This window comes from Planococcus citri, chromosome 4, assembly GCF_950023065.1.
Source record: "Planococcus citri chromosome 4, ihPlaCitr1.1, whole genome shotgun sequence".
NCBI lineage: Eukaryota > Metazoa > Arthropoda > Insecta > Hemiptera > Pseudococcidae > Planococcus > Planococcus citri.
Window position 1 is genome coordinate 66,614,563 of NC_088680.1, and position 25,234 is coordinate 66,639,796.

Consider the following 25,234-nt stretch of genomic DNA (forward strand, 5'->3'; position numbering starts at 1 on the left):
TCAAAATACCACAAGTAAATTCAAACAAAAAAATAATTAAAATTACATAAGAGTTTTAAAACTAATACGGCCACTTATTGTTTGTTTAAAAACTTTATTAACAGGTATTAAGCCGGATTACAAAAATAAATTTTGCTAATATTTCGCAAGAATTACATCTAGCTTCTTCAGAGCAGTGTTCACCACTGAGGGTTCCTTCTTGATTGAGATCTAGTTATAGGTCCAAGTTGGGTGTGGTCTCTCTCCTGATTGGTCCCAGCACTAAGGGTGTGGCCTGTCACATGGGTGTGGCTTCTTCCCTCATTGTGTTGGGTGTGGTCCTCTGAGTGAGAGTCTGGGGTGTTGTCCAGTCTTTGTCCCATTTCCTGGGTGTGTCCTTGATTGAGGTTTTCTTCCCAATTTTCAGCCTGGTGGCTTTTTGAGATTCGTCTTTTTTGGAGTATAGGCTTCCATGCTCTTGGTAGGGTGAACCCATATTCTCTGTTGAAATTGTTGCTATGCTTGTAGATTTCGATGCTTCCTCTCACCGTTTGGTCAGTCCACCTTGTTTCTCTTGACAATACTTTGGCTTTGGTGAAGTCCACTGTCTTCTGGCATTCTGCTGAGTGTTCAGCCACAGCTGACTTCTTCACCCTTGCATGTCTTGTGTCACTTTCATGTTCCTTTATCCTTGTTTTTATCTGTCTTCCAGTTTGCCCAACATAGTGTTTTCCCCATCCATAGGTTATCTTGTATACTCCTTCTGTTTCCAAGGGGACTTTGTCTTTTGTTGAGGGGATTGTGTCTTTAATAACACTAACAGAAAGAGTATACAAGATAACCTGTGGATGGGGAAAACACTATGTTGGGCAAACTGGAAGACATATAAAAACAAGGATAAAAGAACATGAAAGTGACACAAGACATGCAAGGGTGAAGAAGTCAGCTGTGGCTGAACACTCAGCAGAATGCCAGAAGACAGTGGACTTCACCAAAGCCAAAGTATTGTCAAGAGAAACAAGGTGGACTGACCAAACGGTGAGAGGAAGCATCAAAATCTACAAGCATAGCAACAATTTCAACAGAGAAGATGGGTTCACCCTACCAAGAGCATGGAAGCCTATACTCCAAAAAAGACAAATCTCAAAAAGCCACCAGGCTGAAAATTGGGAAGAAAACCTCAATCAAGGACACACCCAGGAAATGGGACAAAGACTGGACAACACCCCAGACTCTCACTCAGAGGACCACACCCAACACAATGAGGGAAGAAGCCACACCCATGTGACAGGCCACACCCTTAGTGCTGGGACCAATCAGGAGAGAGACCACACCCAACTTGGACCTATAACTAGATCTCAATCAAGAAGGAACCCTCAGTGGTGAACACTGCTCTGAAGAAGCTAGATGTAATTCTTGCGAAATATTAGCAAAATTTATTTATGTAATCCGGCTTAATACCTGTTAATAAAGTTTTTAAAATTACATACTTATTAAATTTAACCAAAAAAAAATACTAAATACAAGTAAAACTAAAAAATTTGGATAGGTAAGAATGTACTATCATCGTTAACAACACTTTGGTTAGGTACTTGAATAATTAATTTCAGATAAAACTCAAAAATTTTTGAAAACAAAACAATAATTTAAACAAAAATTTAATTAACATTACTGGAGTGGTTTTGTCCCCTAATATCGAAAAAAAAACATACCTACTACAATGTAACGTTACACATTACGAAAAAAAATACTGAGATGTAAAATATCTCATATAAGGCAAAAAAAACAACCAACAACAACCCTACCCTCGAGTGTGAAGGGACGGGGGAAGGGTATATATCATAGGTAGAAGACGGAGAGGAAGACTCATTACTTCACTAGAGGTATACTTTATTTTTTAAATGCTACATTTTTAATTTTTTTAAAAAATAAAACAACTAAAGTCGTTAGATTGCCAACCTTCTTTCGTACATGCAAAATTTTAGAGCTATGTCACTGGGAGACCTATACAGAAATTGATGGAAATCACCTGAAGAAAAAACTAAAAACATTGGCTGCGGAGCCGATCACTTTGCTTCAAAATTTTAACCTTTTTAATTGACGATTTAGCTCAAATGGAAGATTCAGTTTGGGAATTATTTATAGGAGTGAATAAAACGGTCGATTTCATCATGCAGCACAGCATATGCGAAAAGAAAACACTTGAAGTTTCGGAGAGTTAATATTATACTCTCGGTTTTTTTGGCTTCATGGGGGCTCCATGTGGCCTATGCATCGATGTGGATAAATCTGTAGTGGTGCTTTCTGAAGTGGTATGGAATGATGTTACAGTGGTTTCTTCTGTTGCAACCCACGGCTCATCGAGCCAAACTACAATTTCCTTTTCTGATTCGAGATCTGCACTGCCCCAGTTGGATTTTTTATCATTCCAACCTTCGTGGAGGTCATAAAATGCGGTTTTGCTACTACTTTGCATTTCGTTCACGAAAATTTTGCCATCTCTGTAGGGAATGGCAATCCAGTCTTGAATTTTAACACGCTGATTCTGTATCTTTTCGATGTTTACGGCCAACAAATTAGTACGAGTTGGGAGATCCTCTTTGGAGCATTTATCGATCTCCATACGAAACGGGTCAGTATGTTTTACAGCGTATTCGAGCAATTGCAACATAGCTTTGATGGCGCTGTCACGAACTTTAATCTCAATCGTAATGACCACATCTGATTTAAAATATTTGGGACTTTTACGTTCAAACTGAGTTTTTCTTTCAAGCTGACAATTTATACTTCTAATCGGGAGGTCGATATCGCCCTTAGTTTGACCATCTTCTCCAATCCTGGTGAGCTGATTGGAATATACTGCGCCTATTTCGGAATCAATTAGTGCATTTAGAATTTGTCTAGTGACCGTGTATTGGTCAAATTTTTTTGGTTTTCGGGATTTAGGCAAATTAAAGTTTCTGAATGCCTTATCGTTCAGAAAGCCAATGAAAGATTCCATATCTCCTTCCCGTAAACTCATATTAATCGCGTGTACGTAAGTTGATTCAAAGGGCGGGTATAGTCTTCCTTTAATTTCATCTTCGATCTCTTTATTTGGGTACCCGAGTATTACGTGATCTGATTCTTCATCATATATTTTAGCGAGATAACTTGATTCTACATATCTTTTGATAGTGAGATAACCGTAGTTGTGTAATAAAACTGCTATTGGAATCCTGGAACTATATTCATCATCGTACAAACGATCAAGATCGTCAGCTTCAACATTATAATAGTAAAATTCTTCGATATTTTTTTGGGAGATTTTCATTCTTTTGATTATAGGTTCAATGCTTTTCGTCTTTATCCAATAACTTTTCATTTCCAAGTTTCTCAAGCAGGAGATTACGGAAACGGGATTGTAAACTTTGGTTTCATTATCTTTCAGGCTAAATCTGTAGCCGCCATACCAATAGGTGAGATCTGCAATGATCTGTGATACCTCATTCATTCCATAATGAGTGGCCAACTGCTTCAAGGATGGTTCATAATTCGTTTTTATTTCTTCTAATGTGAATCCCATCGCACTGGAGAAGTTCTTGTCGAATGTTAAATCTTTCAGATTGTTCAGGACCAATATTCTAGAAATACCGGTAATGAATAGGAGTTCAATACTATCGCCCATCTGTTTTATTCGACTAAAGAATGTTTCAGCAGTGCGTATAAACACATCAAACAAATGAGAATCTGTCCTGTTGACTTTTTGGAATGGTTTGTCGTATTCATCAATCAAGATGACTACTTTTTCGCCATATTTAGTACGCAGATTATTGATGAGTAAATTAACGAGGCGATTTGATGCACAGTCGAGTTCATATGTTTTTCCAATGGCGCATAGTCTATCTTCGAGTTCATTTTGATAAATATCAATATCACCGATACTATTAACAGGACTCAAAGTGCTGAAATCCAATTTGATAATGGGATATTTCGTCCATTTTCCGGGGAACCGTTTGGCGATGTACAAGCCATTAAAAAGGGTTTTATTTCCGGAAAAAAATTCATTTAACATATCTACAAACGCGGTTTTACCGAATCCGCGTGGCCGGGTGAGTATAACGAATCGTGGCTCCTGTAAATCCAGTAGTTTTTCGATGAATGCACTTTTGTCGATATAATCCAATCCCAAGCTTCTCATCGTTGTGAAAGAGGATGAGGCGTCTGGTAAACGTTGACCATAAATCGCTGATTCGGAGTACAGGCATAGGAAAAATATAATAAATATCTTCATCATTTTTTGTCGGTTGTTCGTCAATTCATGCAGCTGCGCAGTTGAGTCGTAACGAACTCAAGAAGTTACCCAAGACCTAAACGAACATAAGGGTAAAATAACAATCAAGAATGAGACTAGGTAGGTACATTACGTAATAGGCTGCTGGATAAACTAAGTAGGTAATTCTCCCAAATTTTGTAAAAAAATTTACTTTGGGGACTGGCGTATAAAGATTCGAACTGTGTAGAATTTTTTCATGGAACATAGTTAGGTACCCAAGTATATGCGACCTATGCTTTATATTGGTTAAACACATAATTATGTACTTATTTAAGACTATTTCAGCTCAAAGTTTGAAAAAATTGACTTTAGAACTTTTTCAGGGGTTCTCAAAGCTCGCCACCCCCCCTCCCTAAAGTGATCTACCTACAAAGATGAAGTCAAAAATTGACTTGAAATAAAAATTCAAGCATTCCAGTCGATTAAGAAGTAAAATGCAACATAGTTATTTGCCGCAAACCGGACCTCGATAGCTTTTCATGGTTTCCCAAAATATGGACCTCAAAAAAAGTCAAAAATTGAATTTTTCGATACAAGCCAAGTTGTTGAGGGAGTTGCAAAATGATATCAATTGAACTTACTACTAGTAGCAATAAACCACGAAAAAGGCATCACCGGGGCTTGACGGGAAGGGACAAAAAAGGGGGTTCCAAAATTTTCAAAAATTGAAATACCCCCTCCACGACCCCCAAAAAGGTAATTTTTCAAAAATGAGAAAAACGTCATTTATGCTGCATTGCTTACCCTTAAAGCAACATATATTCGCTACTTTTTAATTTTTTACTTTTTCGAGCAGTGGTTCTAAAAATTTTAGAAGGGAGGAGTCCCAATAAGGCCATTTTTTGGGCCCCAGAATGTTACCGGCTCAACCACTCTTAAAATGTTGTAATAAATGTCCCAAATATCTACGAATCCGTGGTTAGTTAACCCAAAAATTAACATTGTTTTGGACTTCAGGGGTTCCCAAAGTTGCGAATAAAAAAAGAACTTTGGGAACCACTAACAATTATTTTCAAAAACTTTTTTAGCGTAAAATATCTGTTTGAACCCAATAAACATTATGCTAGGTGATTTTCTTATTTTTGACCCTTGGAAGCAGAAATAGAGGGGGAGGGGGTTGATTTTTGGAAAATTTTGGAACCAGCATTTTAAACCTACCCCTTTGAACCCCGCTAAAAAGCTTTTTACAGTTTATTAGTATCTGAATGACCTCCATCCTACAAATTTTGTTGAGCTCAAAATTTGGTAGGATGAAGGTCATTCAGATACTAATAAACCGTAAAAAGCTTTTTAGCGGGGTTCAAGGGGGTAAGGGCGATATGGTGATTCCAAAATTTTCCAAAAATTGAAACCCCCCACAATTTCTGCCCCGGAGGGTCGAAAATAGGATAATCACCTCGCATAACGTTTACCGGGTTCAAACTAATATTTTACACTTGAAAAGTTTTTGAAAATAATACTCAGTGGTTCCTAAAATTCTTTTTTTATTCACAACTTTGGGAACCCCTGGAGCCCAAAAAATGTTCATTTTGGGTTAACTAACCACGGATTCGTATTTGGGACATTTATTAAAACATTTTAAGAGTAGTCGAGTCGATAACACTGTCCAGGCTCAAAAAATGGCCTTATTGGGACTCCTCCTTTTCGACTTTGGGGCCGCCCCACAGCTCCTCTATGGATTTCCCTGGGAAAATATCTCCTATATAATATTAATAATAGGGACCATCCCCTATAAGAAACGGCCATTCAAGTCTCGAAGTATGGAGGGGCATGAAAATGGCCATAATGACCCTCCTTATTTAGCGCACCAAAAAACAAGCTTCGATAGTGTGGACTCCTTCCCAGTAAGCATGCTGTGACATTAATATCACAGTAATGTAATTTTGTGATGTGTATAGGACATTACAAAGTAATATTCCTGTGACATTTTTGCGAAATTGCTTTGGAATGGAAAAAGAAATATTTGGCCGCAATGTCTCAAAAATATAACTTTGATGATATCACATAGACATCACTAAAAGATATGATATTACAGTGACATTTCTATACCTCAAACTATACCATTTTTACTTCTCGCAGATGCAGTATGTTGACAATTAGTATATAAGGAAGATACTGTCTCATGCGAATTTGCCCTCATTCATTAATGATGGGCGCTGGAGACTTTGCCGAACATAGCGGAGTCAACAGCCTCAAATCTCAACTCCAAACTTCAGGAGTTGAGAGAAGAGAATATTTTTGCAGAAAATACATCATTCTGCCAATCTGGAATGTTATCTGAATATGCCTACTGCAATTCAAATGAACCCCAATAATCGGGATTTCAACGACATTCATGCAATGGGAATGTTTTAGAAATATTTACATCAATATTGCATAGACATTTCCTGGTGATATATCTGTGACATTCTGTGACATTAAAAAATGTCACTGGGCCCTTCTGAGTGATGTCTGTGAGACCATTTTGCTGGGTACATTTATATCACCAGTTAATCTCAGAGACATCACAAAGTGATATTACATATCTCCGTGGTGATATTATGTGATGTCACTGTGACATTGCAATGCTTACTGGGTGATGTCTATCCAGGGGCACATTGAGGCGCTGAATTCATTTTTAACGTTATTTTTTACATTAGTCCCAAAATGGGCTCTTAAAGGGAGGGTGGGTGGGTGCTGAATGGTGAAGTTTGGTATTTTTCAAGTGAGGTGTCACAATATACATATTTTTGCCTTCCAAATTCATTTTTAACGTTATTTCTTACCATTGCCCCAACATGGGCCCTCAAAGGGGGAGAGGTGGGTGCTGGATGGTAAATTTTTGAATTTTTAGAATGAGATGTCAAAATCTGTATGTTTTTGCCTTCCAAATTCATTATTAACGTTATTTTTTACACTACCCCTAAAATGCACCCTCAAAGGAGGAGGCGCTGTGTGGTAATTTTTGAATTTTTTGAGTGGGGTGTCAGAATCTACATATTTTTTTATGATTTCGACGCTATTATTATGTAAAAATCTGAAATGTGTAAAAAGAGCCAAAGGTGGAAGAAGATAGAAAAAGTGTATAAGTATGTCATAGTCTTAAACCTGATATGAGCCATTTAAATGTCAATAAGTTTTTTTTTTGCATAAAACAGAATTTATGAATAACTTGTCAATAAAAGGTCTTTGCCTACAATATTTTGTCAAAAAAGTAGAATTTGCTGACCATTTCAACAAAAAGCACGAGTTTTGGAAATTTTAAAGCTGGAAGTTTTTTTTTACAATAATTTATTTATTCTAGCCAAAAAACAGGTTGTTTTTTATAACCACGAAAAAAATTAATTTTGACAATAATTTAGCAAAAAACAGGATTTTTTGAACATTTTGCCAAAAAATAATTTTTTTTTTGGCATTTCCACAAAAAGATGAGATTTTCAGATAATTTTGGCAGAAATAAGAATTTTTGAAATTTTGGCCCACAACAGGGTTTTCTTGTTTATTTTTACACAAATGAAAAAATATTAGGACTTTTTTGATAACGTCGAAAGAAAATGTATTTTTCGACGACTATGGCCAAAAACAGTGCTTTTTCGACAATTTTGACAAAAGTTGGGATTTTTTAATAATTTTGACAAAAACGAGACTGTTTTGATAATTTTGGGAAAAGCAGGAATTGTTTTGGAGGAACCCAACAATAATCCATTATGATTTTTCAGATCTGTTGGGGTCTCCTAGGCCTATTTATTTTTGTGAGCCTCGTAAAACGAAAAGGCGCTGCATCTAACATTTCAAACGAGAGAAGTGCATGCTTTTCAACTGGTGAACAAAAGTTGAGAGTTCCTGAATGGAAAAAAAATTTTATAATGCGTATTGCGTATAGGTATACTTTACCTTTATATACTCGTAACTTCACACTGTCCAATCTCATTCAGTTCTGCGTTAATTATCAAATCACGAACGGAATGTAAATTGTAATCGGCTAAAACAAAACGTTCTTGAAGGATGAAACTAGAGTACAAAGATGATTGATAGATATAATATTAGCCCTATACCTAGTAGTAGGTATCTAAAAATATGTAATAAGGGAAGTTATTAAATTCCTTGTACAGATAAGCGAATAACTAAGTATCCATCTCATATTTCTGTCGATACCGTATATGATAAATCGGCAGTTAATTGAAATTTACCATCGTTTTAATTTAAACTCGTAGGTATTTTCCTTATTGCGTTCTGAGAAAATGAATGGCGAGATTTAGGTACTCAATTAAAGGGAGAAGTAAAAAGGAAATTTTCAATTGAGAAATTTTTCAAGCACATAGGAAACGAATAAGGCGATACCATAAGCGAACACGCGGTAGGTGTCCATTGGTTATTTGGGGCCAAATTATGCTTCTCCATAAAAAATGACCTTTCTGTAATTTTCAACTTTGACCCTTCAAACTGCAGGGGTCAATTCTAGCTCCTGAAAGAACCCCATTCACCAAATTTGACTTTACTTGATCGATTAGAACCGGTTCCAGGTCATAAAATGTAAAAATCACCATTGGACTGAAACTTATAAATATATAAAATGACTAGCCTACCGCAAATAGACCCATTTTTTACAAAAATGTGGCTAAAAATTCGGCTAAAAATCCAGTGTTTCGACTCTGGAAGGAAGTCAAATATGTAGGTTTGGAGGGCTGAAACCTGCAAAAGGCACTTGGGGTACATCCTCCCAATGTATGTACTGTGAAAATTTGAACCCTGTTGGTCAATTTGAACGGGCTACAGGGTGTTCTAAAAGTTGAAAAAAAAACTTGAAAATAGCTGAAAAGTCCCATTTTCTCACCCTGGAGAGGGGTCAAATGTGTTTGGAAGGCTGAAACCTATGTACAAAAGGCACTTGAGGCACATCATCCCAATGTACTGTGAAAATCTGGGCCCTGTAGGTCGATTTGGAGGGGCTGCAAGCTGTCTGGAAAATTGAAAAACACGAAAAATGGCAAAAAAAATGCACTTTATTGACCCTGGAGAGGAGTCAAATAGGGTTAGGAGGTTGTAACCTGCAAAAGGCACTTCGGGTACATCCTCCCAATGTACTGTGAAAATTTGGACCCTCTAGTAAATTTGGAGGGGCTGGCTGTAGGTTTGGCCAAACGTCAAAAAACACGCAAAAATCCACTGTTTTGACCCTGGAGAGGGATCAAATGGGGTTGGAAGGTTGAACCCTGCAAAATGCACTCAAGTGGCACCATTCCATTGTATTCTGGACATTGGAGCTTCCTAGGTCAATTTCGATAGTGGTTTGGGGTCAAAATAGGGTCAAAATCAGGTTTTTCCCACCTTAAATGGGGTGGAAATGACCTAGGAAGCTGAAATTTGGATATATTGTTCACAATGGCGTTACTCACCAACGGTATGCATTTGGATTATTTTCATTAATTTGGAGCCAAATTATGCTTCTCCAAAAAAATGACCTTTCTGTAATTTTCAAATTTGACCCTTCAAACTGCAGGGGTAAATTCTAGCTCCTGAAAGAACCCCATTCCTCAAGTTTGACTTTATTTGATCGATTAGAACCGGTTCCAGGTCATAAAATGAAAAAATCACCATTGGACTGAAACTTACTTATAAGGTGCACCTGGGGAAGTCCGAATTCGAGGTAAGTCAGAAAAACTGCTCTAGCTCTTAGAGGCTTATATCTGCCGAAGCGCTACCCAGGGGTAACTTGAGGGTACTACCCCTACTTCATCACAGCATAAAAAATTTCGCGACCCAGTTTCATTTTACAGGCTTTCGATTGGTTCTTTTTTAGTTGCTGTTTTGAATTTGATTTCAAATTGTAACCAGTGTTTTTCAAACTGCTTTTTACCTCAGAAGAAATGATCAGTAAAAGTGATATTATAAGTGAAGTGAAACTCAGTGAAAGTATTCCTAAAACAATAATGTAAAACCCCAAGTATTCAATTTTTTTAAATTCTCAATTATTCATTATTTATATTTATATCGCTTTTTCTGACTTACCCCCTAAATTAGTGCTATGGGGTAAGTCAGAAAAGTGAACATTGATAATTAGGATTCGACTTCATCGATGTGTAATACGTAGAATGATATGTTTTCGAGGTCGTAGAATCCGAATATGGAGTTATTTTTTTAGTAGGAGTGGGGGGTGAGGCGTGGGGAGGGGGTAATTCCAAATTTTTCCTACATTATTGTGTAATATGTCGATTGATATGTTTTCGAGGTCGTAGAATCCGAATCTGGAGTTAATTTTTTTGTAGGAGTGGGGGGGGTGAGGCGTGGGGAGGAGAACATTTCAAATTTTTCACAAAATTATCGTGTAATATGTCGAATAATATGTTTTCAAGGTCGTAGAATCCGAATTTAGAGTTATTTTTTTGGTAGGAGTGGGGGTGAGGCGTGGGGAGAGGGAATATTTTAAATTTTTCCTACATTATTGTGTAATATGTCAAATAATATGTTTTCGAGGTCCTAGAATTTGAATCCGGAGTCATTTTTTGTGGTGAAGGTGGAAAGTGAGTTGTAGGTTCGTATGGGTGGGGGATTTCAAATTTTGCTTGTAAAAAATTCCAAATTTGGTTTTTATTTATCTCAATGTTTTCTTATACTTACCTACCACTGATGTTCAAAGTTGACAGTTTTTTATATAAAATCAGAATTCAGAACATGTTTTGAAAAAAAAAAAATGCTATACAATCAGGCAATATCATGTGTTCTTTTCTGCAGAATGATGTCAGATGTGTATTTTGGAGTGGTGTTACTATGTTTTGGGGATTTTTTGTTTTGTTTTCTCAGAAGATGATTATTTTTTCTCCTAACATGAGTTTTTCAATTTTTTACAAATACATTTTTGTACTCTACAATAAATTGTCAGATGAATTGTTTTTCTGAAGTTACCACAATGACAGCCAAAATGCCATAATAGGCAGGAGGAGGGGGAGATTTCTACAAATCGCCATTTTCATACACATCCGTGTATTTGAGCGGAAGTTATTTCAAATAATCATTAGTCAGCTCATTTCATTACTGTTCCAACTTGCACGGGGCACAGTAGGCCACAACCCCCCTCTCCCCAAACGTACTTGAATAGCACTCAACCCTAAAAACTAGCTCAAGATTTGAATTCTGCGACCTTGAACACATTTCAATCAACATGTTACACAATATTATAGGCGAAATTTGAAATTTCTCCTCTCCCCTTCCCTCACCTCCTACCCCTGCAAAAAAATAACCCCAGATTCGAATTATACGACCTCAAAAACATATCAATCGACATTATACACATTAATATAGGCAAAATTTGTAATTTACTCTCTCTCCCCTTGACTCAGCTCCCACCCCTACAAAAAAAATAACTCCAGATTCGGATTCTACGACCTCGAAAACACATTACTCGACATATCACATGATAATGTAGGAAAATTTTGAAATTTTTCCTCTCCACACGCCTCACCCCCCACTCCTGCAAAAAAAATAACTCCAGATTTGGATTCTACGACCTCGAAAACATGTTATTCGACATATTGCGCATCAATCAGGGTCGAATCCTAAAATCACTAATTAATTTTGTAGATTTTCTAGTCAGAACAAGTTACATTTTATTCGATTGTGCGAAAGCTACTGTGACAATCGCGCTGAAATTTTTACCATAGGTTAAGAACCCTTATGGGAACCTATACATACCAAATTTCAGCCATATTGGTTCATTAGTACGAGAGTAACAGCTGATCAAAGTTGAAATTGTGAAAAAACGTTCTGACTTCCCCTGGTGCACCTTAAGTAAATAAAATGACTTTTACAAAAATTTGGCTAAAAAACACAGCGGTGTAAAATACCTATAAGGCAAAAAAAACAAACAACAACAACTCTACCCATGTGTGCTCAGGAGAGGGGGAAGGGTATATATCGTATCGTAGGTAGAAGACGGAGACTCATTACTTCACTAGAGGTATACTTTATTTCTTAAATGCTACATGAGTGAATAAAACGATTGATTTCATCGTGCAGCCGAGCATGCAAAAAGAAAGCACTTGAAGTTTCGGCGTTAATACCTAAGATCTTCTGGTTCGTTTTGGCTTAATGGGCTGTATATCTGTGGTTTCTTCTGTTGTAACCGATGGCTCTTCAGTCCAAACTACGATTTCCTTTTCTGATTCGAGATCCGCACTGCCCCACTTGGATTTTTTACCTTCCCAACCTGTTTTTAGTTCATGAAATGCGGTTTTGTCATTACTTTGCAGTTCGTTTACAAAAATTTTGCCATTTCGGTAGGGAATGGTAATCCAGCCTTGAATTTTGACACGCTGATTCTGTATCTTTTCGATGTTTAAGGCCAACAAATTAGTACGAGTTGGGAGATCCTTTCTGGAGGATTTATCGATCTCCATACGAAACGGGTTGGTATGTTTTACAGCGTATTCGAGCAATTGCAACATCGCTTTGATGGCGCTGTGACACACTGTAATCTCAATCGTAATGACCACATCTGATTTAAAACAGTTGGAATTGTTGAAACTTTTTCTAACCTGAGTTGAACTTTTAAGGTGAGTTTTCTTTTTAACCTGACAATGCATACTTATAATCTGGAGGTCGATATCGCCCTTAGTTTGACCATCTTCTACAATCATGCACTGAGTGGAATACACAGCGGCTATTTCGGAATCAATTAGTGCGGTTAGAATTTGTCTAGTGACCGTGTATCGGGCCCTTTTTTTTGGTTTTTGGGATCTAGGCAAATTAAAGTTTCTGAATGCCTTATCGTTCAGAAAGCCAATGAAAGCTTCCAAATCTCCTTCCCGTAAACTCATATTAATCGCGTGTTCGTAAGTCGGTTCAAAGCGCGCATCCATTAGTTTTTCTTTAATTGCATTTTCGATTTCCTTATTTGAATATCCTAATATAACGGTACCGGATTTTTTAGTATATCTTCTAATTGTCAGATAACCGTAATTATGTAATAAAACGGCTGGCGGAATCTGCGGGCTGAATTCGTTATCGTATAAATACTTCACATGTTTAACGTTTATACTATAATAGTAATACTCTTCGATACTTTTATCCGTTATTTTTATCCTTTCGATTACGTCATCAATTTTCCCCGTCCGTGTCCAATAATCTGTGATTTCCAATTCTCTAAAGCAGGAGATTACGGAAACGGGATTAAACATTTTTGTTTTATCATCTTCCAGACTAAATCTGTAGCCGTCGTACCTATAAGTGAGATTTGTAATGATCTGCGATACGTCATTCACTCCATAATGAGTGGCCAAACACTGCAAGCATGGTCCAAAATTCGATTTTATTTCATCTAATGTGAATCCCATTGCACTAGAAAAATTTTTGTCGAACGTCAAGTCTATGGGATTGTTCAGGCCACTTTGCGCAAAACATAGGGATATTCTAGAAACACCGGTAATGTATAGGAGTTTGATACGCTTGTTCTTCTGTTTTATTGAATCATAGAATGCGACGATAGTGTCTTCAAACTGTTTCAACAACTTAGGATTTCCTTGTTTGGATATTTTATCATATTCATCGATCAAGATTACTACAGGTTGGCCAAATTTAATGTACAGACTGTCGATGAGTACACCAATGAGGCGACTTGATTCACAGTCGAGCCCATATTCTCTTCCAATGCCGCAAAGTATAGTTTCGAGTTCCTTTTCATACTTATCAATATCAGCGATACTGTTAATTGGAGTAACAAAACCGAAATCCATTCGGATAATGGGATATTTTGTCCAGTCTCCGGGCATTCGTTTGGCGATGTACGTGTCATTGAAAAGATGTTTATTTCCGGAATAAAACTCAAATAACATATCTATAAATGTGGATTTTCCAAACCTGCGGGGGCGGGTGAGTATAACGAATGGTGGCTTGGCTAAATTCAGTAGTTTCTCAATGAAAGCAGTTTTGTCGACGAAAACCATTCCCTCGGTCATCATAGTTGCGAAAGAGGTTGCGTCAGTTGGTAAATTTTGACATTCGTGTTTAGCATTGTCAGCTCGAATTATGACCAATAAAAAATACACGCATAGGGAAAAGGTAGTAAACATCTTCGTCATTTTGTTATGAATCATTCAGTTGGTGCGACTGCAGTTCTAACAAAACCAAGGAGCCACCTGCATGAACATAGGTAAGGGTAAAATAACATTGAGAATCAGAGTACAATACGCTCATAATAGGCTGGTGGATAAACTAACGTAGGTAGATACTAGGTAGATGTAAGCAATTTTCCCAACTTTTGGCAAACAAAATTTTCTTTGGCGATTGGCGTTTAACGCTTCGAACCAGGGATGGAAAGCTAAAAGATGAAACTTTAGCTTTAGCTTTTGGCTCTTCAAATTAATGAAACTTTCTAATAGCTAGCTTTTAGCTTCCAAAAACTATTGGCTTTCGGCTTTTATTTAGCTTTTGGCTTTCAGTTTTTAGCTTTTAATATTTTCACACATTGCTACAATACAGAAAAGTACACCATGGATACCAGAGTCCTGCACGGTATAGTTAAAAGTTATCTGCGTTAGTTGCGTGTCCAGGGCGGATAGCTATAGTTAGTAGTCATCCTAACGGCAGGTTATAACCGCACCGGCAGGTTATAACCGCACCGGCCGGTGCGATTAATATTTGTAACTCAGATAACGTAACCATTGACTAACTTGTAGTTAAAATAACTACACTACCTGCGATTATACCGCGTTCTTATCGGAAAAATAACGTTTGCTTCTTTCTTATCTGTTTGATGAGTCACCAAAATGTATTGATGAGACATCAACAGAACCGAAGCTAACTTACCGCTGCCTCGGCAGGTAGTTATAGTTAGTTATTTGTCGGTTGCGCGCGCCGACAAAACTAACTACAGTTCGTAACGTGTAGTTGAATTAGCCGATAGCTCCGGCGGTTATTCGGCTATTTTAACTATACCGTGCAGGACTCTGATGGATACTCACAACAACAACAAAAAAATCGGGAAAATGGCAAATGGCTATATAGTCCGGCATATGACAATAGGAGTAATTGCAACCCCCCCCCGATCCTCCTGGACAACTTTTTTCTTAAAGGGGACATCCTAAGGAACATTTTAAAGCAAACTTGCCCAAAAAAAAGTTGGCCTTACTTACAAAATGGTGGCCATTTTGATTGACAGGTCAGCCGCGGTTCAACATAGGACTTGCAAGAAATTTTTCAAACTTTACAAAGGTAGATCGAAAGATCATGCAAAAATTCATCACCTGTCAAAATTTCAAGTGTTGAAGTGCGTTTTTCGATTTTTGGTAAATTTTTAAAAATCGAACTTAGGCCAAAAATGAGGGAAAAAATCAAAATCTTACCAAATTGACCAAGAAAGCTGAAATTTGGGATATATCCTATTTTCGACATGCCAAATCGATTGGAAACGGTTTCAACCCGTTTTGAGCAGTTCTGGAGCCTCCAGCAGATTTTTGAAACTCAAAATTCCCACAAAATTCCATCAAATTGGAGTTGGAAAGTCGAAATTTACTCTGCAAACTAATTTCAAAACGCTACGAAGTCAACTGTAGGTGGGTTTCAAGTCGTTTTGGAGCCTCCAGCGACTTTTTGAAAATTCCTGAAGCCTCCAGCAGATTTTTGAAACTTTAAATTTTCACAAAATTTCATCAAATGGAGATGGAAAGCTGAAATTTACCCTACACTCCAATTTTAACACCCTCTGAAGACGACTTCAGGTGGGTTCAAGTCACTTTAGGGCCTCCAGCGACTTTTTTGAAAGTTAATGGAGCCTCCAGCAGATTTTTGAAACTTTAAATTTTCACAAAATTTCATCAAATGGAGATGGAAAGCAAAAATTTACTCTACATTCCAATTTTAACACCCTCTGAAGACGACTTCAGGTGGCTTCAAGTCATTTTAGAGCCTCCAGCGACTTTTTTGAAAATTACTGGAGCCTGTAGTAGACTTTTGAAACTTGAAATTTCCCCAACATTAATTTATCAAATGGAGTTGGCAAGCTGAAATTTACTTCGCAGGCTACATGGTGGTTTCAAATGGTTTTGAAGCTTCCATCTACTTTTAGAAAATTCCAATTTTCCAAAAAAAAAAAACGCCATACAACCTTTCAAAAAGTCGCTGAAGGCTCCAAAACGACTTGAAATTCACCTGCAGTACTTCGTAGCGTATTGAAATTAGTTTTTAGAATAAATTTTAGCTTTACAACTCCAATTTGATGGGATTTTGTGGGAATTTCGATTTTCAAAAATTTGCTGGAGGCTCCAGAACTGCTCAAAACGGATTGAAACCGTTTCCAATCGATTTGGCATGTCGGAAATAGGGTAAATCCCAAATTTCAGCTTTCTTGGTCAATTTGGTAAAATTTTGATTTTTTCCCCTCATTTTTGGCCTGAATTCGATTTTTAAAAATTCACCAAAAATCGAAAACCCACTCACTTGAAATTTTGACAGGTGATGAATTTTTGCATGATCTTTCGATCTACCTTTGTGAAGTTTGAAAAATTTCTTGCACGTCCTATGTTGAAACGCAAAATCTGCGATTTCAGCTGACCTGTCAATCAAAATGGGCGCCATTTTGTAAGCAAGGCCAACTTTTTTTTGTGCGAGTTTGCTTTAAAATGTTCTTTAGAATGTCTCCTTTAAGAAAAAAGTTGTCCCGGAGGATCGGCGGGAGGGGGGGGGGGGTGCAACAGCTCTTAGCTTTTAAAAATCCCAAACTTCCTTTGGCTTTCAGCTTTCAGCTTTTAGCTTTCGGCTAGCTTTCCATCCCTGCTTCGAACTAAACCTAAAGATAAGATGGCCGACTCTGCGGCTAACTCATTTCAAATGAATTGATTAAGTTTGTGTCAGGGATTCAGGGAGTCGGTTGTTCTTATGTCGTTGGTGAAGCATTTCAGTGCCCCACTTCAGCTACTGGTATCAGAGCAGCGATCTGTGATGCACTGACTTTTTTTTGTTTTTATGAAAATTACACGAAATTTTGAGTGATTACGTAGGTGTTAGGTGTTCGAGGTGTAAGGAAAAATCTACCTATGTAAAAGTCTCTACAAGATGGCGCAGGTTCTCGACAGTTGTAAAACAATTGGAAAAATTGTTTTTTGTAGCCTATTCAAATGAAAATTATTCGAAATTTGGAGTGAAGACATAGGTGTTTGAGGTAGGTAAGGAAAATAATCTATGTTAAATTCTCTACAAGATGGAGTAGGTTTGAAAGTTATCCGCGCAATAGAAAACAAAGGTTGAAAGCTCAAAAATACAAAAAAAAAAACATAAAAAAACAATTTCTTCCAAAAGTTTTACAACTACGAGCTTCTATAACTTTTTTTTCTATCGCGCGGATAACTTTCAGACCTACCCTATTTTGTCAGAAAATTTAACGTAATAGGTTATTTTCCTTACCTCAAACACCTATACATCCTCACTCAAAATTTCGAGTAAATTGTAGGTATGTATTTAAATACAAAAAAAAAAAAAAAAAAAAACTAGACAGCTAAGCTGCAAAGTGTGCGTAGCTATCTGCCTTTTCTACATAATCTAGGTAGTGCATAAAGTGAATCAACCATGTCACAGTGATGAGAATTTTTGAAACTCTCACTCACATACTCAGAATTTTTTGAAATTGAAAACGGAGTCCCCCAAGGTTAGTTCTTAGCACAGTTTTATTTATACTTTTGATTGATGACATTTCCAATGTTGTTTCTAGACCCATTTCTCTGAGAATCTTTGCTGATGATATAAACATTATTTCCTTTCATTCAAATAATATTCAACTAGCTCTTCATGTAATCCAAGAAACCCTTGAAAAAATTCAATCATGGGCAGATTCTAATGGTCTAACCTTCTCAGAGTCAAAAACCCACTGTATACTTTTCACCAAAAAAAAATCAGATTCCTCCAGATCTCATTATCAACTTCAAAGGACACTCTTTAGAATTCAAAACCACTACTAAATTTCTTGGATTAACTTTTGATAGAAAACTAAATTGGACTCCTCATTTCCTAAAAGTAAAATCAGATCTCATGAAACGCCTAAATCTGCTGAAAATAATCAAAAATTCTAGGTATAATCCATCTCGCAAACTCCTACTTTACTTGTATAAATCTCTAATTCGCAGTAAAATTGAGTATGGAAGCCCATGTTTTGCAAAAATCTCAAATAGCATTTATTGTGAAGCGGCAGAATTACCCCCTGATTTTAGAAGAACTCTCATAACAAACAAATTCATCTCAAATGCATCCACCAACCCTTCCCATCCACTCCAAAACTCAATTAACCCACCAAACCCCCAACATTTTGACCATATAGAACGACCCATTTCTAATTTCATCAGAATGTTGAACGATCTTCAAATCAATCCTAAAACTCTCATCCAAAAACCAATATTATACCCCCTTGGCTTCTAAAGCCTCCTCAAGTCAATCTACAGCTTATTAACTACTCAAAAAATAGCCACTCTCCATTAGTAATAAAACAGAACTATCTTGAACTCTTTTCACAATACAAAAAATTCAATCTTTGCTTTACAGATGGATCAAAAATACCAACGCTTCATACAGGATATGCCTATTCTATAAATGATAGAATTTCAAATTTTAAAATCCATTACTGTTCTTCAATCTACACTGCCGAACTCACAGCTACTTTCCATTGTATCTGTGATATACTCACTTAAAATAAGTCCTTCTTAATTCAAAGTGATTCCCTCAGCTCACTAACTGCTATCCAAAACCTTTTTTCTGATCACCTTCTAATTCAAAATATTCATAAAACTCTATTTGACTTACAAAATTCAAACTTCTTTATACAGTTTATGTATGTACCCAGCCACGTTGGAATCTTAGGAAATGAAATTGTAGATATTAATGCAAAATCTGCCACCACCCTTTCTCCCCTTACATTTATCACAGCTGACGACCTCAAATCTATCTTCACCCAAAGCACACTTGAGAAATGGCAAAACTTTTGGTCCCTCCAAACCACAAAAAAGCTCTTTCAACATAAAAAAATAGTCCATCCTTGGAAAAACCTCTCCCACTTAAACAGACTTGAAGAAATCATTATAACCAGACTGAGAATTGGCCACACAAAAATCACACACAATCACCTCTATGAAAAGGCCCCAAAACCCACATGTCAGTTCTGCCTGTCAGAACTTATATCTGTCCAACATTTACTATTTCACTGTCTCTCCTTACATCAGCACAGACTATCCCTACAAATAGATGCAAGATCCCTATTCATACCAGACGACCCTTCCAAAATTAAAAAATTCTTAGATCTAATTAAAAAACTTGACCTTACCAACTCGATTAAAATCCCATATGACGGGTGTAATAATCAAGTAATTACAAACACCCAAAAAAAAAAAAATAATAATAATAAATGTTTTTCAGTGTTTTCATATTTTCCAAATTACAATAAGGTGCACCGGGGCAAGTCAGAATGATTTTTCGCAATTTCAACTTTGACCAGCTGTTACTCCCCTTCTAATGAACCAATATGGATCAAATTTATTATGTAGGTTCCCATAAGGGTTCTTAACCTATGGTAAAAATTTGAGCGTGATTGACACAGTAGCTTTCGCTCAGTGGAATAAAATATAAACTGTCCTGACTTACCCCAATTGGGGGAAGTCAGAACAGGCTAAACTTTGCAGAGGTGTAGATCACAAACCAAGCGTCCTAGAAAAATTGCACAGAAACAAAATTGTAGAGAATTTAATTCTCTTTGAGATCACTCGCATCAGATTTTCACTAGGACGCACGGTTCGTCCGCTATATGCGAAAAACTAAGAAATAGAAAGTCTGTATTTTAGACCAAATTCAAAATAAGTTCAAAACAACAACAAAATACAATTGAACCAAAGACATCTAAAATGAAACTGAATCGCGAAAATTTTTATGCCGTGATGAAGTAGGAGTAGTACCCTCAAGTCACCTTTAGTGGCACTTCGCCAGATATAAACCTCTAGGCGCTAGAGCAAGTTTTCTAACTTACCCCAAATTCCAACTTCCCCCGGTGCACCTTAGGTATTTCAGAATAATTTATAAGCTTGTATGTATTGCTTCTAAATTAAGAAATTTCTAGTTGTTTTTTACAGTTTGCATTGTTTTAAAATTTACAAAATTTCAAATCAATTTCCCCGATTTCCCCATCGCTCTACAATTTCATAAAGTTTTCAATAAAGTTTCAGAATTTTGCATTGCTGCTGAGTTAGGAAATTTGCAATCAATTTTTAGAATTCACATTGCCTCTAAATAGTCAAATTTTGAATAATTTTTCAGAATTCTTATTGTCTTTAAATTAAAAAATTTCAAATTCATCACAAAATTCTGCTAGATCTCCAAAATTCAAACCACACCATCCACCTTATGTACACTCCTAGTCATGTCGGCATTGAAGGAAATGAAATTGTTGACACCTATGCAAAATCAGCCACTATCCCCCCTCCCTTCACCATTTTCACCCCTGACGATATAAAATCCTTCTTCAAACAAAATACTCACTCTAAATGGCAAAATTTCTGGTCATCACAGACATCAAACAAACTCTTTCAACACAAAAAAACAATCTACCCCTGGAAAAATCTTAATCACCTAAACAGAAGAGAAGAAATAATTATAACCCGTCTAAGAATAGGTCACTCTAAAATCACACACAATCACCTCTACCAAAAAATTCCGAAACCCCCCTGTCAATTCTGTGAAAATGAACCTATATCCATCCAACATTTACTATTCATCTGTCCTAAATTACAGCAAACAAGACTATCTCTCCAAATAGACCCAAATTCAATGACCATTCCAGATAACCCTTCTGAAATCCAAAAATTTATAACCCTACTTAAAAGCACCAACCTAATAAACCAAATCTAAACCCTTCTAGCCACGGGTGTAATAATCGTGTAATTATAAACACCCAAAACAAAACAAAAAAAAAAAAATTCAATTTTCAAGTTCATATTGTCCACAAATTGTAAAACGTTTACTCAATTTTTGGAATTCACATTGCCTCCATTTTTTCAGAATTCTCATCTTCTTTATAAATATTACAATACTTATTTCATTTCAAGTTCACATTATCTGCAACTTACAGAACTTTTAATGAATTTTTGGAATTCTCAGCATGTCTAAATACAAATTTTCATATTATTTTTTTTAGAATTTCCATTGTTTTCAAATTTATAAATTTTCAACCCAATTTTCAGAACTTGCCTTTTATTCTAAATTAGGAATTAAATCTTATAAAATATGTTAAGAATTCGCATTGTCTCTAAATTACACGAAAAAAATATGGGTAATTTTTACAAAAAAATTCAACTAAATACTGGTATTTAGCACAATTAAGTACCACATCCCATTCAATAATTTTTACTGTAATCGTATAGTAAAAATTATCATTTTAATAAATTTTGCTATAGGTACTTACCAATAGTAAAAATCATTTTGTTTTACTAATTTTTACTAAATCATGATAATAAAAATTACATAAACCAATTGTACAAAAATTAGTTTAATTACTCATTTTGAAATAATTTTCATATTATAAGTAAAAAGTTAAAAATTATTCATGTCAAGGTAATTCTTACTATACTTATGGCTATAGGTAGACAAAAAATTAATGAAATGAATTTTCAGTTAGCAAATGATATCATATTTCATAACTCAATTTCAGCATTATTTTTGCCCCATTATCATGTACTACATAGGTAACTCCAAAGCATTTACCTATCTAATATTTCCTACGAAAAATCCGTCACCTACCTACTTACCTCACGGGGATTCGAACCTGGGTCCCTAAATTTCCTATTCCTACCTACATGCCCTAACCACTCAGCCACGAATTCACTACGAGAGTTAGGGCATTAAAATAATATATTTGTTTTGTAAATGCCCCACCAAACCACTCCCACTTGGAATTTACAGCTAACAGACCGGGGGTGTAACAGGGTACAACGAAACACAGCTGGTGATGGAATAGACTGGGGGTATAGCAGGGTACAATGAGCGGCAGGTGTTTTGCAAGTCCCCTTTACCATTTTTTAGGAATTTATGCATTAAAATAATGAACTAAAATTGCAATTACTCAGCAAATACCCATCCGAATTGAATGAAAATTAATCTATTTCCTCCGCCTTAATGATTCTCAAATGGTGTCCAATAGGTACAAAAAACGGTTGGATAGCTTAAGAGAACATTCATTGTAAATGAAATTTCATTTCTCAAAGTGAAACCAATAGTGTGCTACGCACACTAAAAAACAATTTTTCCGAAAGTTTTAAAACTTCGAGCTTTTGTAACTTTTTTTCAATCGCACACATTGTGGAGAATTCAACGTAGATTATTTTCCTTACCTCAAACACCCATGTCTTCACTCAAAATTTTGAGCATTCTTCATAAAAACAAAAGAATTCAGTGCATCATTACAGACAACCACGGGAATATCAGTAGTTTGCTGAAGCCGGGTAGTGAAATAATGCTGCGTCATTCCAGGTCAATTGGACCAAGAAGTGGTAGGTGGGTTCGGCGATTTTTTTGAAATTTTTCCTGTGGAAACACCTTCCGAAGGGATGACCAATGGCGCAAATCGTAGCCCTCTAGCCCATTTTTAAAGACAGCCAGGAGGTGTCAAAGTTTTCAAAGTTCAACCTTTGTTTTCTATTGCGCCGATAACTTTCAAACCTACTCCATCTTGTAGAGAATTCAACATAGATTATTTTCCTTATCTACCTCAAACACCCATGCCTTCACTCCAAATTTCGAATAATTTTCATTTGAATAGGCTACAAAAAACAATTTTTCCAATTGTTTTAATTTGCCAAAAAATTCTTGTTTTTTGCCAAAATTTTCGAAAAATAATTTTTTTGATATTATTAAAAAAAGTTAACACAATTTCTTGCAGAAATGACCAAAAAACTTTGTTAGGTAGAAAAATTCCTGCTTTTGCCCAAATTATCAAAAAAATCTCGTTTTTGTCAAAATTATAAAAAAATGCTTACTTTTGTCGAAATGGTCAGAAAAAGCATCGACCATTTCGGCATAAAACAGAATTTTTTGGATAACTTGTCCAAAAAAGGTCTTTGCCCACAATATTTTGTCAAAAAAGTAAAGCTTGCCGACAAATTTGACAAAAAACAGGAGTTTTGAAAATTTTTTCAATCGAAAAAAATTGATTTCGACAATGATTTGTCAAAAAAAGGACTTTTTAGGACAACTTTGGCAAAAGCAAGAGTTTTCGCCAATTTTGGCAACAGGATAATATGTTTGAACATTTTGGCAAAAAGCAGAAGTTTTGTTTGGCAATTTTCACAAAAGGTAGGAGTTTTTTATAATCTTGATAAAAAAGGAACCTCTTTACAATTCTGACATAAACGAGACTTTTTTGACAATTTATGCAAAAACAGAACTTTGCAGACAATTCTGGTAAAAAACATAACAAGGTCTTCTACTAGGATAATTTTGGCAAAAACAGGAATTTTCAAAATTTTGACTACTAACAAAGTTTTTTGGTCATTTCTGCAAGAAATATTGTGACTTTTTTGATAACGTAAAAAAAAGTATTTTTCGAAAATTTTAGCAAAAAACAAGAAGTTTTTGACAATTTTAACAAAATTGGTGATTTTTTAATAATTTTTTTACAAAGAAACTTCTGTACAATTTTGAAACATTTTTGGAAAAACCATTATGTGCTTTTTTGGCAATTTTTACAAAACGTTAAGATTATGACTTTTTTGACAAAGTCAGAAGAAAATGTATTTTTTGACAGTTACGGCCAAAAACACCTTTTTTTTTCCTTTTTTTTTTGACAATTTGGACAAAAGTGAGGATTTTTTTTATAATTCTGACAAAAACGAGACTTTTTTGATAATTTGGGCAAAATCAGGAATTTTTGGCAAGTTCGCAGTGGTGATTTTTCGCATTATTAGAAAAAGACACATTTTGGCGATAACAGTTTTCATGATAAACCATGCAACCCGGAGCTGTGACAGTTCAAAGTTTTCTTTTGTCAATTTTATTTTGAAAAAAATCGTGTTGACATGCCCAGGCTTTCCCTACATATTCCGCTTGGTACCAGAATTTTCCATTTACTACTCATGGATACAGAAATTTTCACCCGTTACACTGTCCTAGGGGAGTTGGTTGGGGGGGGGGGAATTCCGCTCGAAAAATCTTCATTTAAGGTACCCAACAATAATCCATCATAATTTTCCAAATCTGGGAACAGGACCATTTCGCCTATGTTACATACCTGGGAATACCCTTTGGGAGGTTGATTTCGTTTCAGTTTTCGATATACCCATAGGTTCTTTCTGAGGACGGGGGGGGGGGGGATTGATGAGCACAGCTCGAAAAATAAATTACTACGCTCCCTCAATCCCATGTACCTATACCAATTATTTTTGCGAGCCACCTAAACGAAAAGGCCCTGATAACATTTCAAACGAGAGTAGTGCTATGCATGATCCTTTTCAACCAGTGAACATTGAACAAGAGTTGGGAGTACCTGACGTGAGAACTATGGGGTAAAATTTTATAATGCATATACATAGGTACTTTACCTTTATCTAACTTCAAACTGTCCAACGCGTTCAGTTCTGCATCGATATCAAATCACGAACGGAATGTACATAAATTGTATACAACGCGGTCAAAAATAAAAAATATGTAAAATTCTAACGATGAAACTTGTTTTAATACAATTTTATTTTATCGAGTTAGAAAACAACGCGTTTCCCTATCTGAGGCAACTCATGTATCTACTAAGTAAGTATACCATACCTATAAGGTTGGCACGACAAATATCAATCGTTTTTGATTGCGCTCAAGCTTGCATGATGTATTTAGTTCGTAGCTTCGCTTAATTTTCGGATTATCCGAAAATTAAGCGAAGCTACGAACTAAATACATTACGCAAGGTTGAGCGCAATCAAAAACGATTGATATTTGTCGTACCGACCTTATAGGTAT

At 36.0% G+C, this 25,234-nt stretch overlaps 2 protein-coding genes across 2 annotated transcripts; both read right to left on the minus strand.

Annotated features, from left to right (window-relative positions):
• Positions 1–1,848: 1,848 nt before the first annotated feature.
• On the minus strand, positions 1,849–10,164 carry LOC135843708 (uncharacterized). The gene is made up of 2 exons (XM_065361670.1): positions 8,168–10,164; positions 1,849–4,328 (listed from the first exon to the last, which is right to left on the minus strand). Exon 2 carries the CDS (start codon positions 4,253–4,255, stop codon positions 2,204–2,206), a length of 2,052 nt encoding a protein of 683 aa, XP_065217742.1. The 5' UTR covers positions 4,256–4,328; positions 8,168–10,164; the 3' UTR covers positions 1,849–2,203.
• A 2,049-nt stretch (positions 10,165–12,213) lies between these two features.
• Positions 12,214–25,234, minus strand: LOC135843709 (uncharacterized protein in vnfD 5'region-like). Its single transcript, XM_065361671.1, has 2 exons — positions 24,826–25,234; positions 12,214–14,403 (listed from the first exon to the last, which is right to left on the minus strand). Exon 2 carries the CDS (start codon positions 14,359–14,361, stop codon positions 12,331–12,333), a length of 2,031 nt encoding a protein of 676 aa, XP_065217743.1. The 5' UTR covers positions 14,362–14,403; positions 24,826–25,234; the 3' UTR covers positions 12,214–12,330.